A 12,314-nucleotide genomic window follows, 5' to 3' on the forward strand; every position below is an offset into this window, starting at 1 on the left:
GCACTGAACTGGCAATAGAACGGATGCTGAAGGGCTGTCAGCAGTGGCCATAATTTAACCACATGTGGTAGATATTGAAGCTGTTGGTCTCGCACTCACACACTGGCCACTCATTTAACCCCTTATGACCACTCGGACACAGATGCTGTGTCTAGGTCTGGGTGTTCTGGGTCCTTGTCCTTTGGCTTCTTAACCACTTTGAGGAAAATCTGAAAAATGTCCTCGTGAAAGATGAACGTTTTTGTTGCAGTTTGTTTGGTTTATTATGCAGGCCAGGACACATAACGAAATCAATTTAGTTACTCGTCCTCTCACTTTGCCATGAAATAGTTTAATAAATCACTCATACGCAGTGTGTGCGCTGCAAGAGTGTAGTACGCCAGAGTCTGTGCCTGTGTTGCTTTGTTGCCTGTGATTTATGTGCACACTTTAGGAAGTTGCCTCGGTTGACACCAGGAGAAATATTATCTATGGAAATTTTGATTTAGCAACAAAGATTACTACCGGGCAGGGAAAGTTGGAACAAAGGCTAATAAAACAATTTGGTAAATATTGCATGAGTGTTAGCCAAGACCTAAACCACTGAACCGGAAACTCTTCAAAATGTGAGTGCCTGCAAGTATGCAACGATTTTTAAAGCAAACATTAAGACAAATGGCGGAGTAGGTTCTGCCATAATGAAAATTGTGCATTTTTGCTATAAAAAAATTAAGCAAGTGTCGGCTTAAAATAATCATTGTTTATTCATGTCATTTTAATTCATTTACATTCATATAATAGAGTCTAAAGAAATATGAGGTATATATACGTTTGGTTTTTTGAACAAAAAACCATTCACTGTTTCAACGGCCATTTAATTGTTCCGCAAATCGTGTCATTAAATCCTTTAAACCCCATTAAACGTTGAACAAAAAATGAAACACCAGCTGAGGTTCGCAAAAATGGCAGATAGACCGGATCAAATATGGCCAAATACATATATCATTTCTCGTCAACCGCCTGGGAAATCAATAGATTGTCACGCCAACATGGTCGGGCTATGTTCTGTCTCCCTTTTTTGTCCCACTCGCTCGTTCCATCAGTGTTATTACTTTGTCTTTATGTTAGGATATTTCTTCTCCCTCTTGGCCACGCCCCCAATCAATGCGCCATAACCGCATATTGCACTGCCCGACTGACTTTCTGTGGCGGGTCCTTTTTTTCCCGTTTTTGTTATTTGCACAAGCTGCACAAATATGCCACGAAATGTAACCAATGTATAATTGTCAAACGTGTTGTGCTTTATATTGCCGCAGACACAAGCACACATTGAAGCACATACTCTCTCTCTTTCTATGGGGAACGTGGCTCACCATGTGGCCAATTCATTTGTCCTGTCAATATTTTTGCCCAGCTCCTGGTCCTCGCTTTCCAGTGGCTAACGGCGCCATTTTGTGCGGCAGTCAACTTTTTCCAATTTCACCCTCTTGACCCTTCTGGCGGGGTCGGGGATTTTCATTTCATAAATATTTGCCATTTTGTATGTTTTTCTGCTTTTTTCTGGGTGGATAGACGGGGTGGCTAGCAAAAACAAGCATTCTGTAAATATTTGCCACGGGCCACAATTTTCCATCATATCGTTCTCTAATTGGCTTTGCTTTCCCTATAATTGAACCTGAGGTGGTGTCGTGAAATTCGTTTATTATGTAAAATTCGTATATATTTTTTACTTAAATGTTTATTTTTGTGTTTTGAACATGCCATTATTAAAATATGTCAAAGCATTGCATAAAAATGTAAAATATTTCCGTCCTTTGGGGCATTGTTGAATGAAAAATATATTATTTTTAGAGATTTAAAGGAATACGAAATTTATTGACTTATTTTTATTTGCGCTACTTTTAGTTGTTGGCAAATAAATTTAATTGGTAAATATGTTTAGTTACATTTTCCCCAAGGATATTTACAAATTAACCCCAGAATTTCCATTGTCTTGGTTTTCCCAGTTAGCTGTTTCAATTAGTATTCATCATCGGAAGTTTCGAAGGAAACCTTGGCCCATTCATCATCATTTATAAATGCCAGAGACAAAATTGAAAAATTTATACTAACACGAATCGAGTCAGGCCCGACAAGCAAAGAAAACAATTAGAAAACGAAAAGACAGCAGAGGAGAATTCAATTTCAATTTACAAATTCAGGAAATCCGAAAGCAAGGCAGAGTCAAAGATTGCTAAGATACATTTTTGGTCTCTGGTCTTTCAATTTTGTTTTTTTTTCTGTGGCACACGACAAATCGCCTTGCCGAAGATAAATATTCAGACGCGGTAAGGGTGTAGGGAGGACGATGGCGGAGGAATACTGCCCTATAAGGTGTCAGACTGGAGAAGAAAATTATGCGCTCGAAAATAGATTTTCCGGCTGCAGTCCACAAACCGAGAGACAAACGAACTATAGCTGAGGATTTGTCTCCACTGGCTCCATCTCACTTTCTGTCGCGTCTGCAGTTCATAAATTTGGTCTCCACATCCTTTTCCCCGCCTTTTGTGGCAAGTGTAGGCTTAAGACAATCCCACAAAAAGATACAAAACGAAGAAATTTTCTCACTTATGAGTGGAGGCATTTTTCACACTTTGTCACGTGTGAACGGCCAAACGGGGAAAATTATTTTCCAATTTTGCATTTCTCTATTCAGTTTTTCCTTTTCTTTTTTTTTTTGCCAAAAAAAGACAGAAGGAAGCACATTTTTGTCTGCTATGTTTGTTTATGAGATTTGCAGTCGAATAGGGAAGTCTGGGAAGTAAAAGAAATGCATACGATATTTTAGGAATCTATGACATGGCTTGCTTTTTTTTGGTTTAGATTATTTTGTTTTTTTTTGGTTAAAAGTTCTAATTGATAAACGATATCCTCGTAACGATCTGAACCCTTTTATTTCCACTCACACACTCATTCGGATTCATTGTGAGTCACAACAAATCGTTCATTCAAAAACGAAATTCGGAGAAAAAAATCGCACAAAAAATGCGTGTAAATTATCAAATAAAACTGCCATAAAGAAAACAAATAAAACCAAACCCCGAATCGGATGAAATGCGGGACGATAAAGACAAAAAATACCAGACCATTCAAATGCACTTATAAATTGTATCGAAAAGAGCCCAAAACTGGGGTAATAAATAAACCAGAGGAAGGTGGAAGGCAGTGGCGGCGGTCGGCTGAAGTATCTGGCAGATTGAAAAATTATAACAACACTCGAGAGCGCCACTCATGGGCCCACTCGACAAGACAACATCCACTTAATGAGCCAACCAAACCGGAGAGAGTGAATGGCAAAGCGGTTGCGAGCGGGGGAGTGAGCATAGTTAAGCTTCTACAAGAAGAAGATATAAAGGTACAAGAATTCTTCGGGGGCCCAGCATAAACAACACTCAAAGTTCGAGCAACAAGTTCTAAAAGAGAGAACAATTTTCGTTTTTTTTGGAGTGTGAGTACGAGTGAGTGCGAGTTTGAGTGTCGGTTTGAGTGCAAGTGGCTGCAGTGCTCGCGGTTTTTTGTTGGCTCGAACAAGCAGCTGACTCCGAGTGGGACAGTTCGCGTGTTCGGTTGCGTTTTTTGTCGCGATCGCGATCTGCCGGTAAAAAAAAAAATATTCGAAATTTATCAAAGGATCATTGAAGAGTGTACAAAATAATAATGAATAATAATCAATAAAAACTAAAATTCCATTAACAGCTAACAATGTTTAATCCTTTGCAAGGATCTTCCTAAACAAACCTCTAAAATAATCAAAGAAAATAAGCAACCTTAGGATCATTAAAAACAAGTGTTTTTCAAGTGCGAAAAAAAACAAAGAATAAATGTACATCTTTGAAAAATCTTCACCTTCTTTCCCACAAATGTAAGCCAACACCGCGAAAAGAAAAATTGCAGATATAAATTGTTGTGTTTTTTTTGTAGATACTTTGTTATTATTTTCTGTACCAGTAGAACAAACGAAAGTAACAAGAGTAATAAGGTCGTATTTATAATAATAATTTTTCGTCAACGTCGGCGACAAGGCAACAACAAAACCAACAACAACAAAAGTCTGGCTTAAATACATATAAAATTTAAAAAAAGGAGAAAAAAACAGAAGAGCTTGTACATTTGTGTGTGTGATAAATGAAACAAAATTCTTTGTAACAGTCACGTTTAAAATTGTGCGGACTTTTCACCAACTTTGTTTTATTTCGATTCTGCCAGAGCGTGTTCAGTACAAAATTATATTTACTGGCTTGCTGGGAAATAAAATAAACCAACCACTAACTATAAATAAATTAATAATAAGTTCGTTTTCTCTCTCGCGATGGGAACAAGTGAAAAAAATATGACAACGGCGTTAAGAAAAATATTGCTAGCTCAGCTTTTGGCGTCTAAAAATTACAAAATGGAAAAATAAAATTTATTAAAAATTTCCACTCTTACTGATTATGAGGGAGAAATAATCTTAATTATTTTTCTTGCAATAATTGAATATTTATATAATATTTCTTTCTGTGTCACCTGTTGAAGAGTCCGTCTTTAAGCCGATTCCCTGAATAATTGCATTCTGTCAAATATTTGTGTTCGTATGGCAAACGGTGCCGGTGACTTGTCCATTTAATTGCCTGCCAGAGTATCGCCAGATAAGCTCCGTTCTGGGTTCTCCGATTCCAGCGGATTCAGGGAAAATCTCATTTGCATCTCGGAGAGTGAAATCTCCGGAGGTGTCTTTTTCTGAGCATGTGTGTGTGTGGATGTATTTTAATATCCCACGTTGAACTGTCAAAAAGGAGACCAAGCCAGGCCAGACCACGTGGGTGGAGTGGGGATGTGGGGCTGTAGGGAAGTGGAGCGAAAATATGGCTCCAGGAACTGCGAGAAATCCTCGCTGGCAAGGTCGTTTATTATTATTTACTTTGCATTTTATTGAATTCTGGAACCTTATGCTGGGCTTGGCATAAGGTGATTTAGTCGTTGGGCTCGTTTATTTGTTAAAGTTGTCGCTTTATTTGCCTCGTTGCTACTCCTTGTCCTTCTCGCATCTCTCACATCCTTCCCAGTGGCTCAGTTTATCTTTGTCATCGTTCCAAGTGTTATTGGTAGCCTTGTTACTCCATCGCCTCTTGTTTCCACACAAGATTCATCCACACGCATGTATCTTGTATCTTTGCATCTTTGTATCTCGTCTGGATTTACATTGTGTCGCAGCTTCTTAAAGCTTGGCGAGCGTGTTGTGCGGATTTTTATCTCGGTTTGCAGTTGCTGCTCATTCGTCTGCCTTAACAGGCTCTTCAAATAGCCTTTGTTTCGACTTATTCCGCTTTTTAATGGGTGTCAGTGTCAGTTGGCTAATTAGAGCACATATGCCTCTCAAATGCTTTGGCGCCAGCTGCCATATCTTATATCTATATATCTGCTGGCCACTCGACTTTTCTCGCCTCGTCCATAACTTTCTAAACTCCATCAATATCGTTAATTTATTTGCATCTGCCGGGGGACTGCCTGCTGTGCCCCAAATTCTCGCCGATTTCCGTTTGTTAACCCCTACCAAAATATACATACATCCACTCCCGATCGCACCGATGATGTCAGCCTTGAAGGAGAGGCTTAATAATTATCGCTAATACTGTGTTTCTGTTTATTAAAACTATTTATGCACCATACGCTTTTTAATAACAATCTAAGTGATCATATTTCTTGTTTTATTTTTACAGACGCGATCTGTTTCAGTTGTATCGGAAATTCTAATTTCCAACACGCTCAAAGTATGTCCACCCAAGTATTTCTTTCTTTTGTTTTCTCATTTCTGTCCGTTGTTTACATTCCCGATTTTATTAACCCACGAGCACCCAAACAACAAGTGTGGCCCGGGACCCCGACCCCAAATCTCACCCAACAATAACCATAATATTCATTCGGCACTGAAGCAATTCCCATTACCATTTGCATTCCGATTACAAGTAGAGCATCTAGACCATCATCAATGTGACACATTTCTCTAACATAACAGATAACTCTTCGCATTTACGGGTTCTGGGGGAGATCCCTATCTCCTTAGATGATATGGTGTCTGCCTTTTAATTTATTTTTTGTTTGTGGGCTTTTTATTGGAGCTGTTGACAATCATTTATAATTAATGCGGCTGCCGTCCAATAAAACTGAGCGGGGCATAGTGGTGTATTTTATGAATTGCTGGTGGGTATTCTGAACCCGAACCCGGGGCTTGGGTGACCCACTTGATAAGAAATCCCTCAAACTGATCTACTCTGCACCAATAAGTCTCAATTTAAACCGAAATGTTAATTGTGAGTCACAAAATATTTTGATTTTCCCGACAACTTCTAGCCTCGGGCAATGACCAATTAGGGAGTCGCTCCCAGCTGTCAGCTGGAATACTCCGACTGGCAGCCAGTCGTTTGCATCACTTACTCAAATCTAGTTCAACCTATTGACACTGCGATTCCGAACAACCCCAAAAACCGATTCGACCTTGGTGTCCGTTTATATAAACATAGCCGATTCGGGGGAACCCAGTTCCCACACAAAGATCGGCTTTCAGTAATAATTGTAAATACTTTTCGGTTTTCGTTTCTGATGAGGCGGCGCTTTCCCAATTACGGAGCCACGTCTCCCCTTTCGCGAAATTCATTTAAATTTCTCGAATTCACTTTTCGTTCCCCCCCACTTTATTATTTATTTATTTGTGTGTGTAATACCATATTTACCCACTGCGGTCTGCGAATTTGCGATTGCCGCCGTTGTTTGCCATGTGCTCGACATTTTCGTACATTTCACGTACTAAACGCCATTTAAACATCATATGTTAAGTCCAATCGCATTTAAATATGCATATGCAGACTCGTATACACGTCCCTCGGAATGTATGTAAACAAACACCAGCGACAGCGATCGGATACCAGCAGCCCATGTGCTTCTGATGGATTTTGTTTTAAGTTCTGCATCAAAGAACGAAGCTCTGTTCTCCCCATTTTCCCCGCTTTTTGCTTATTTTCGATTTCGAGTCCTCGCCTGTGAAGAGCTTTCAAAAAGGAGTCCGTCCAGAAAAGAAAACAACGGAGTTGGTTACTTGAAACTTTTGCAGCTGCATTATGAAATCATCATTCCAGGCTGGGGAGAAAACAAACAAGTAGTCATTCAGTGAAATAATAAAAAAAAAAGGTGGGTGTAACCCTATCTCCTTGAAGTGGATTAATTTCGGGAATTTAAAAGGGTGTTGGCAGTTTTTATTACTTATTATCTGGCGCAAGATTCTCTTTTAATATGGTCTTCCACTTTATTGCCATTAACTTCCGCAAATGAATTCGTAGTGTGCCTTACAGGGAAAGCATCTAATAAATCTCCGCAAGTCCAAACATTCCTCCTCCTTGCCAAATTTGGCCAAAAGCAATCTATCCACAAAAGCTGCATTTCTTGCGCAGCCTTATATGCAGAACGCCAGGCATTGTGGCCACAGATTCTGTGGCGTGCCCCGCCTGCCGAACATGTGTTCGCCATCTTACCCAACTGGAGGACGACTCTCTGACTCCACCCCCGGCCAGCAGTTGTCTTCCCCTACTTGAGCTAAAAGCTGAAAATTGTTTATGCTAATTGCACTTAATTTATGCATGCGTACTGTTCGTGATGAATGTGTGCGAGCGAGGGTACAAATGTATCTGCAAGAAGTGCGCAACATGTTGCACTGTCTTGGCTTGGCGCTGTCTCCCCCGCTTCATATTTATTAGTGCACAAATATTATTTTGGCATATTTGCGGCCACCACGCCCCCCAAAAACTGCGGAAATGTGAGACCCATTTCGTGGCACATTCCAAGTGCCTCCTGCCATTTGAAGAGTCTTGCACACGCGATGCCTTCTTGGGGCAACAGGCATTTGTATCTAAACTTGGACAAATGTCAGTCGGATCGTGGCTTAATCCCGACGCCATTCCGCCGGTGTCTATTTCGGCCAATTAATATGCAGTTAATGGTGTTAACTGTGCGACGTGCTTATTTATAGGCCCGCAGATGCAACTGCAACTTGCAACTTCAAATGGCAAACGACGAGCGACGCCAAGCGGCAAGCGCCAGGCAGCGAGTGCCAATTTGCAAATGCAACTCAATTCCACCAGCGCCAAATAAATGGCTGGCAGTCGCAGCTCAGACATCAGCCTGGCGCCATAGCACACATTTTGCATGTCAATTCGGGGGATATGGATGTGGCCAAGGAGTCGGATGCGGGGTCGAGCGAAAACTATCTGCCGGATTGCATAAGAAAGTCGGGCATTTTCGGCGTTGTCAGGGTGTGGAGTATCTATGTACATCTGTCCTGGGAATGCAATTCCGTGCAACTACTCACTGTAAATAAATATCTGCATCCAGTTGGGTAGAGAGTTTAGCTCTTCTGCAGATGCTGCACATATTTCAGATGACAAAATAAAACTTTCTATATGATCAAAAGATGGGATAGAACCATTATAATCCTTTGGATACTTTTAGGAAAAACGAAACTAAAATAAAAACTTCTAAAAGAAAGATTCGTCCTGCAAACTTATCCTGTATCTACAACTGTCAGTAGAAGACAAATCCCACTTGGCTCAAAAGCATTTTGGGCTGTTAAATAATACACATAAATATCTGGCCAAAGTTGTGACAAATTTCCCAGAGCATGCAGCTCGACAGGCAAGCCGTGAATCAAACCATGTATCTCAATGAGCAACTGGCATTTGCAGCCATGTATCTCCGCAGAAAAGTATCTGAAAAGTGGCGCAATTCAGGTAATCTGAATTGGCAGCTCCGCTTTGTTCGCTCGAATTGTTCTGCCCGGCTTGGCCTGGCTCTGTGCTCTGTGTGAAATATTTACAGATTGGGACAATTCGGTTTATTGGACAAGACGAGACTCCCGCTTCCACACGTAACCCGGGGGCCGAAGCCAGCTGCCAGATAAGTTTTTGTGCGCCTCCTCACGCACCCGCGGAGTAGAAATGAATAGAAAACACGGCAGCTGTCAATGGGGAGTCGATGTCAGTTCTGTTTCAATCAATTAAAAAATTGCTGCACTAATTGTGGCGTGTTTATCGGCTGATGTTGCCTCTGCCACTGCCACGGCAGCTCTTTCTCTGCTGACACAATCACTTTAATTGAGCAATTATGCAGTTGCACTCAATTAAATTTCCTGCGCCTCTTTTCGGGCGACAGCTCAATTAAAGCGGGGTCCCTGGCTGGAGTTGGTGGGCCTGAACTGTTAAGGTTAAACGCGGCCAAAGTCAAATTCTCTGTTTGTTCCCAGCCATCGCTCCACACTCCACTCTTCCTTCAATCACATTTTATGCAAATCACTGGAGCAAACAGATTACCCAGAAGGCAGTCCCACAATCTGGAGCTCTCGTTCGACTGTAACTGAAGTCAAGTATTCATAATTCCGAATGCTCTAATGAGCTCAAATGTTTGTCCAAATGTTGACAACCCAATTGAGCAGAAAATGTACCCGAGGAGAGGAAATTTAGTTAGTTATCCATGGGATGCTTGCCTCGGACTTCAGTCATTAATCAACGTCAGAGCTCGGCCCGCATCAAAGACCGCCAACCAAATCGAATCCGGCGTACTTAGTCAGCCGTGAAGCATTCCCAAACTATTGTAAAGTTGCCAGCGAAAAAGAAAGTTTAAAACGGAGACGCTTTTCCGGCGACAATGTCTCTAATGTTTCTTTAATGATTGCCTAACAAGATTTCAGAGGAAGAAGTCCAATTATACCGAATATGGAACGCATTTGAATAGAAATTCAAAATAATTTCGGGATCGATTTTTATTGGCATAGTTTGAGCTCAAACCTGCATAACAATATTTTTGGCAATTATATTTGTATTTGCATAGCAGCGCAATATAAACATTTCTCTTTATGATTTAATTGAATAAATACATTCGGTGTGTGACCGAACGACCAAAACTCACCCATCCATTGATCCATGGACCCATCCACTCATCCAACCATCCACCCACTGAGCTGCGCAATTTCTCTGCAATTTATTTATTAAATAAACCTTTTCAGGATTACCTTTATGGAGGGATCTGGGATGGGGGTACTGACTCTTTTGTGGGTTGCCGGTCTGATTAGTCAGAGCTTTTATCTAAAATGTTTGGCTGTTCAATGGATAAACAGAAACCGAATTCGATAAGCCACGTAGAAATGTTTTATGAGCAGCACTTTGCTTGGGGCCCAACTAGCTTAGTCTCCGGACGAAATGGGATAGATTCTGAGTAAATACCCTCATAATCTCCCACCTGGAAAAGGTAATATTCAACTTAAAAGATTTAAAATGGCCTTTAAGAGGCCAAATTGGCAACATCTGTTGACCAGTTGAGTAATGGAGGTGGCTGATGGATAAAATCTGTTTTTTGCTCGCACACCTTTTGTTTATTCCTTCATGAATATTTATTTAGCCATCGTTAGGATTTGTTTACCTTTTCCAGCTTTTGGCCAGAGAGAAAAATAAACTTTGGTCAATGAGGGGGGCTTCTGTTCAAAGATCTCGAACCCTGCACTTTGGGTAATTAGCAAGTATATTTGACCCTGAGCCGAGCGACCACCGAATTGATTTAAAAATAGGCCAGTGGCTAAATCGACAGCAATTCGGAAGCCCAACTACATAGTACACTCCGTACTGCCGGCCAGAAATGTAAAATCAATAATCATTTAAAATTCAAATGCGAGCAACGCATGAACCGGAAAATGGCGAGCAAGAAAACAGAAACCGGCAAATGCAAATTGGAAAAACAGATAATGAAAAACGAAAATCCCAAAAAAAAAACAAAGTATGGAAAAGCTAGGCCGCGGTTTACGCGGGGCTTTGCTGGGGTGAAGTGGGTTATGCCCTCCATGCTAATGAAATTAAAAATTGATGCTTTGGGGCCGCTGGCGAAAATTTTGTGTAAAGAAATCTAGGCGAATATGCTAAGCAAATGTCATTTAATAAATTGAAAAAGGCGACTGGGGGCCGCTTTGGCCTGGCTGGCTCTGCCTGATTGATTTTGCGGCGTTGGCGGTTAAGTGGGGGCTTTGAGACACTGAGACGCGCACCACAAGAAAAGCCAAAACGCCGCCCCCCACCCATTGACACGTCTTTTGATAGAGTTGCCAGCGGAGCAGTCGCAGATCGGAGCAACATATTGTGGTCTGGCCTGGTTGCTCAATCTTCCTGGTTTCAGCTGCCGTCGAGCCGTTGACATCAATTAGCTATTCGCGTTAGAGTGTACACTGTCAAAAATATAGTAAACTAGCCCCAACTAGATAATAGTTGTAGGATCTTTTGGTTAACCTTTTTTCCTGCAGTGCTGGCGGCTGACAGGCAATGTAAAATCTATCAGCATTCGTTAGCTCAAATTATTGCATTGCAGGAACATTTTATGGGAAGATAGTCCCGGTTGCAGACCCCTTTCAGATCGAGCCACTTATCATGTGGGCGTCCTCTGTTCCCGGCGCCAGTTGTCAGCCAGCTCCAGCTCCATCTCCCAGCTTCCCTCGGGCTTCGCTTCATTAGTCGCCGCTCAATTTATTTCTCCTTTACACGCCAATTAATCAGATTATGTCAAAATGTGTCACTGGGTTAATGCAAATATATTACACTGTCCATAGACTCCGGCTACGCCTTGGGTGCCACCGCCCCATCCCCAGACTTCCACACGGCTCTTAATCGATTCCGCTGTCTGGCTCTCGGCAGAAGCTTTAAAGCCCGGCGTCTGCCATCCGCATTTGGCTGTTTGGAAAGCGCTTAGATCCACTTAATTAGTGAACTGCAACTAACAAAAAGCAAAGCTGGGGAGGCACCAGCAGAGAATCACATCTAAGCCGATTTAGGGGGCTGTAAGTAGATGGGGAATAAATCAGGAAATCGAAAACGAATCACGGAAAGTCATTTCATTTATTTCACTAGCTAGCATAGAAAGCGTAACTGTTTTCGGTCTTAGATAACTTAATATTTGCTGTGACATAAGTAAATTAATTACTATGGGGAGTTTTTGATAATCGCATTTCAGTTACCTTGACAACTGGAAACCACTCAGTGTGGAAATCATTCTGGTAACATCGGAGGAGGAGCCTCCACCCCTTTGGGGACGCGGGACTTGTTCATTTGGCATTCAGCAGAAAATCCATTAAGTGCCACACCCGCCTACACAAAGTCCCCTCGATTTCGAATAGATTCCAGCATATTTATCATTATTTTTTCCGCTTCAGTTTTTTGTCTCCGGATAAAGAGAGAACAATCATGTAAGCCAGACCTGGGCTTGGTGCAAAAAATACAAAATCATAGGGGAGGGGA

General features: G+C 41.5%; 1 protein-coding gene across 17 annotated transcripts in view; it reads left to right on the plus strand.

The window, feature by feature from the left end:
- Dys (Dystrophin) overlaps positions 1-12,314 on the plus strand; it is a 131,225-nt gene that overhangs the window by 103,079 nt on the left and 15,832 nt on the right. For 12 of the 17 annotated variants that reach the window (XM_070281399.1, XM_070281400.1, XM_070281404.1 and 9 more), the window contains one exon: positions 5,718-5,768. The exons of the other annotated variants lie outside the window; for them this stretch is intronic. In XM_070281399.1, coding sequence (XP_070137500.1) covers positions 5,718-5,768 — 51 coding nt within the window. The remainder of the gene's footprint in view (positions 1-5,717; positions 5,769-12,314) is intronic. 17 annotated transcript variants of the gene reach the window in all.

Source organism: Drosophila bipectinata, chromosome 3R (genome assembly GCF_030179905.1).
Source record: "Drosophila bipectinata strain 14024-0381.07 chromosome 3R, DbipHiC1v2, whole genome shotgun sequence".
NCBI lineage: Eukaryota > Metazoa > Arthropoda > Insecta > Diptera > Drosophilidae > Drosophila > Drosophila bipectinata.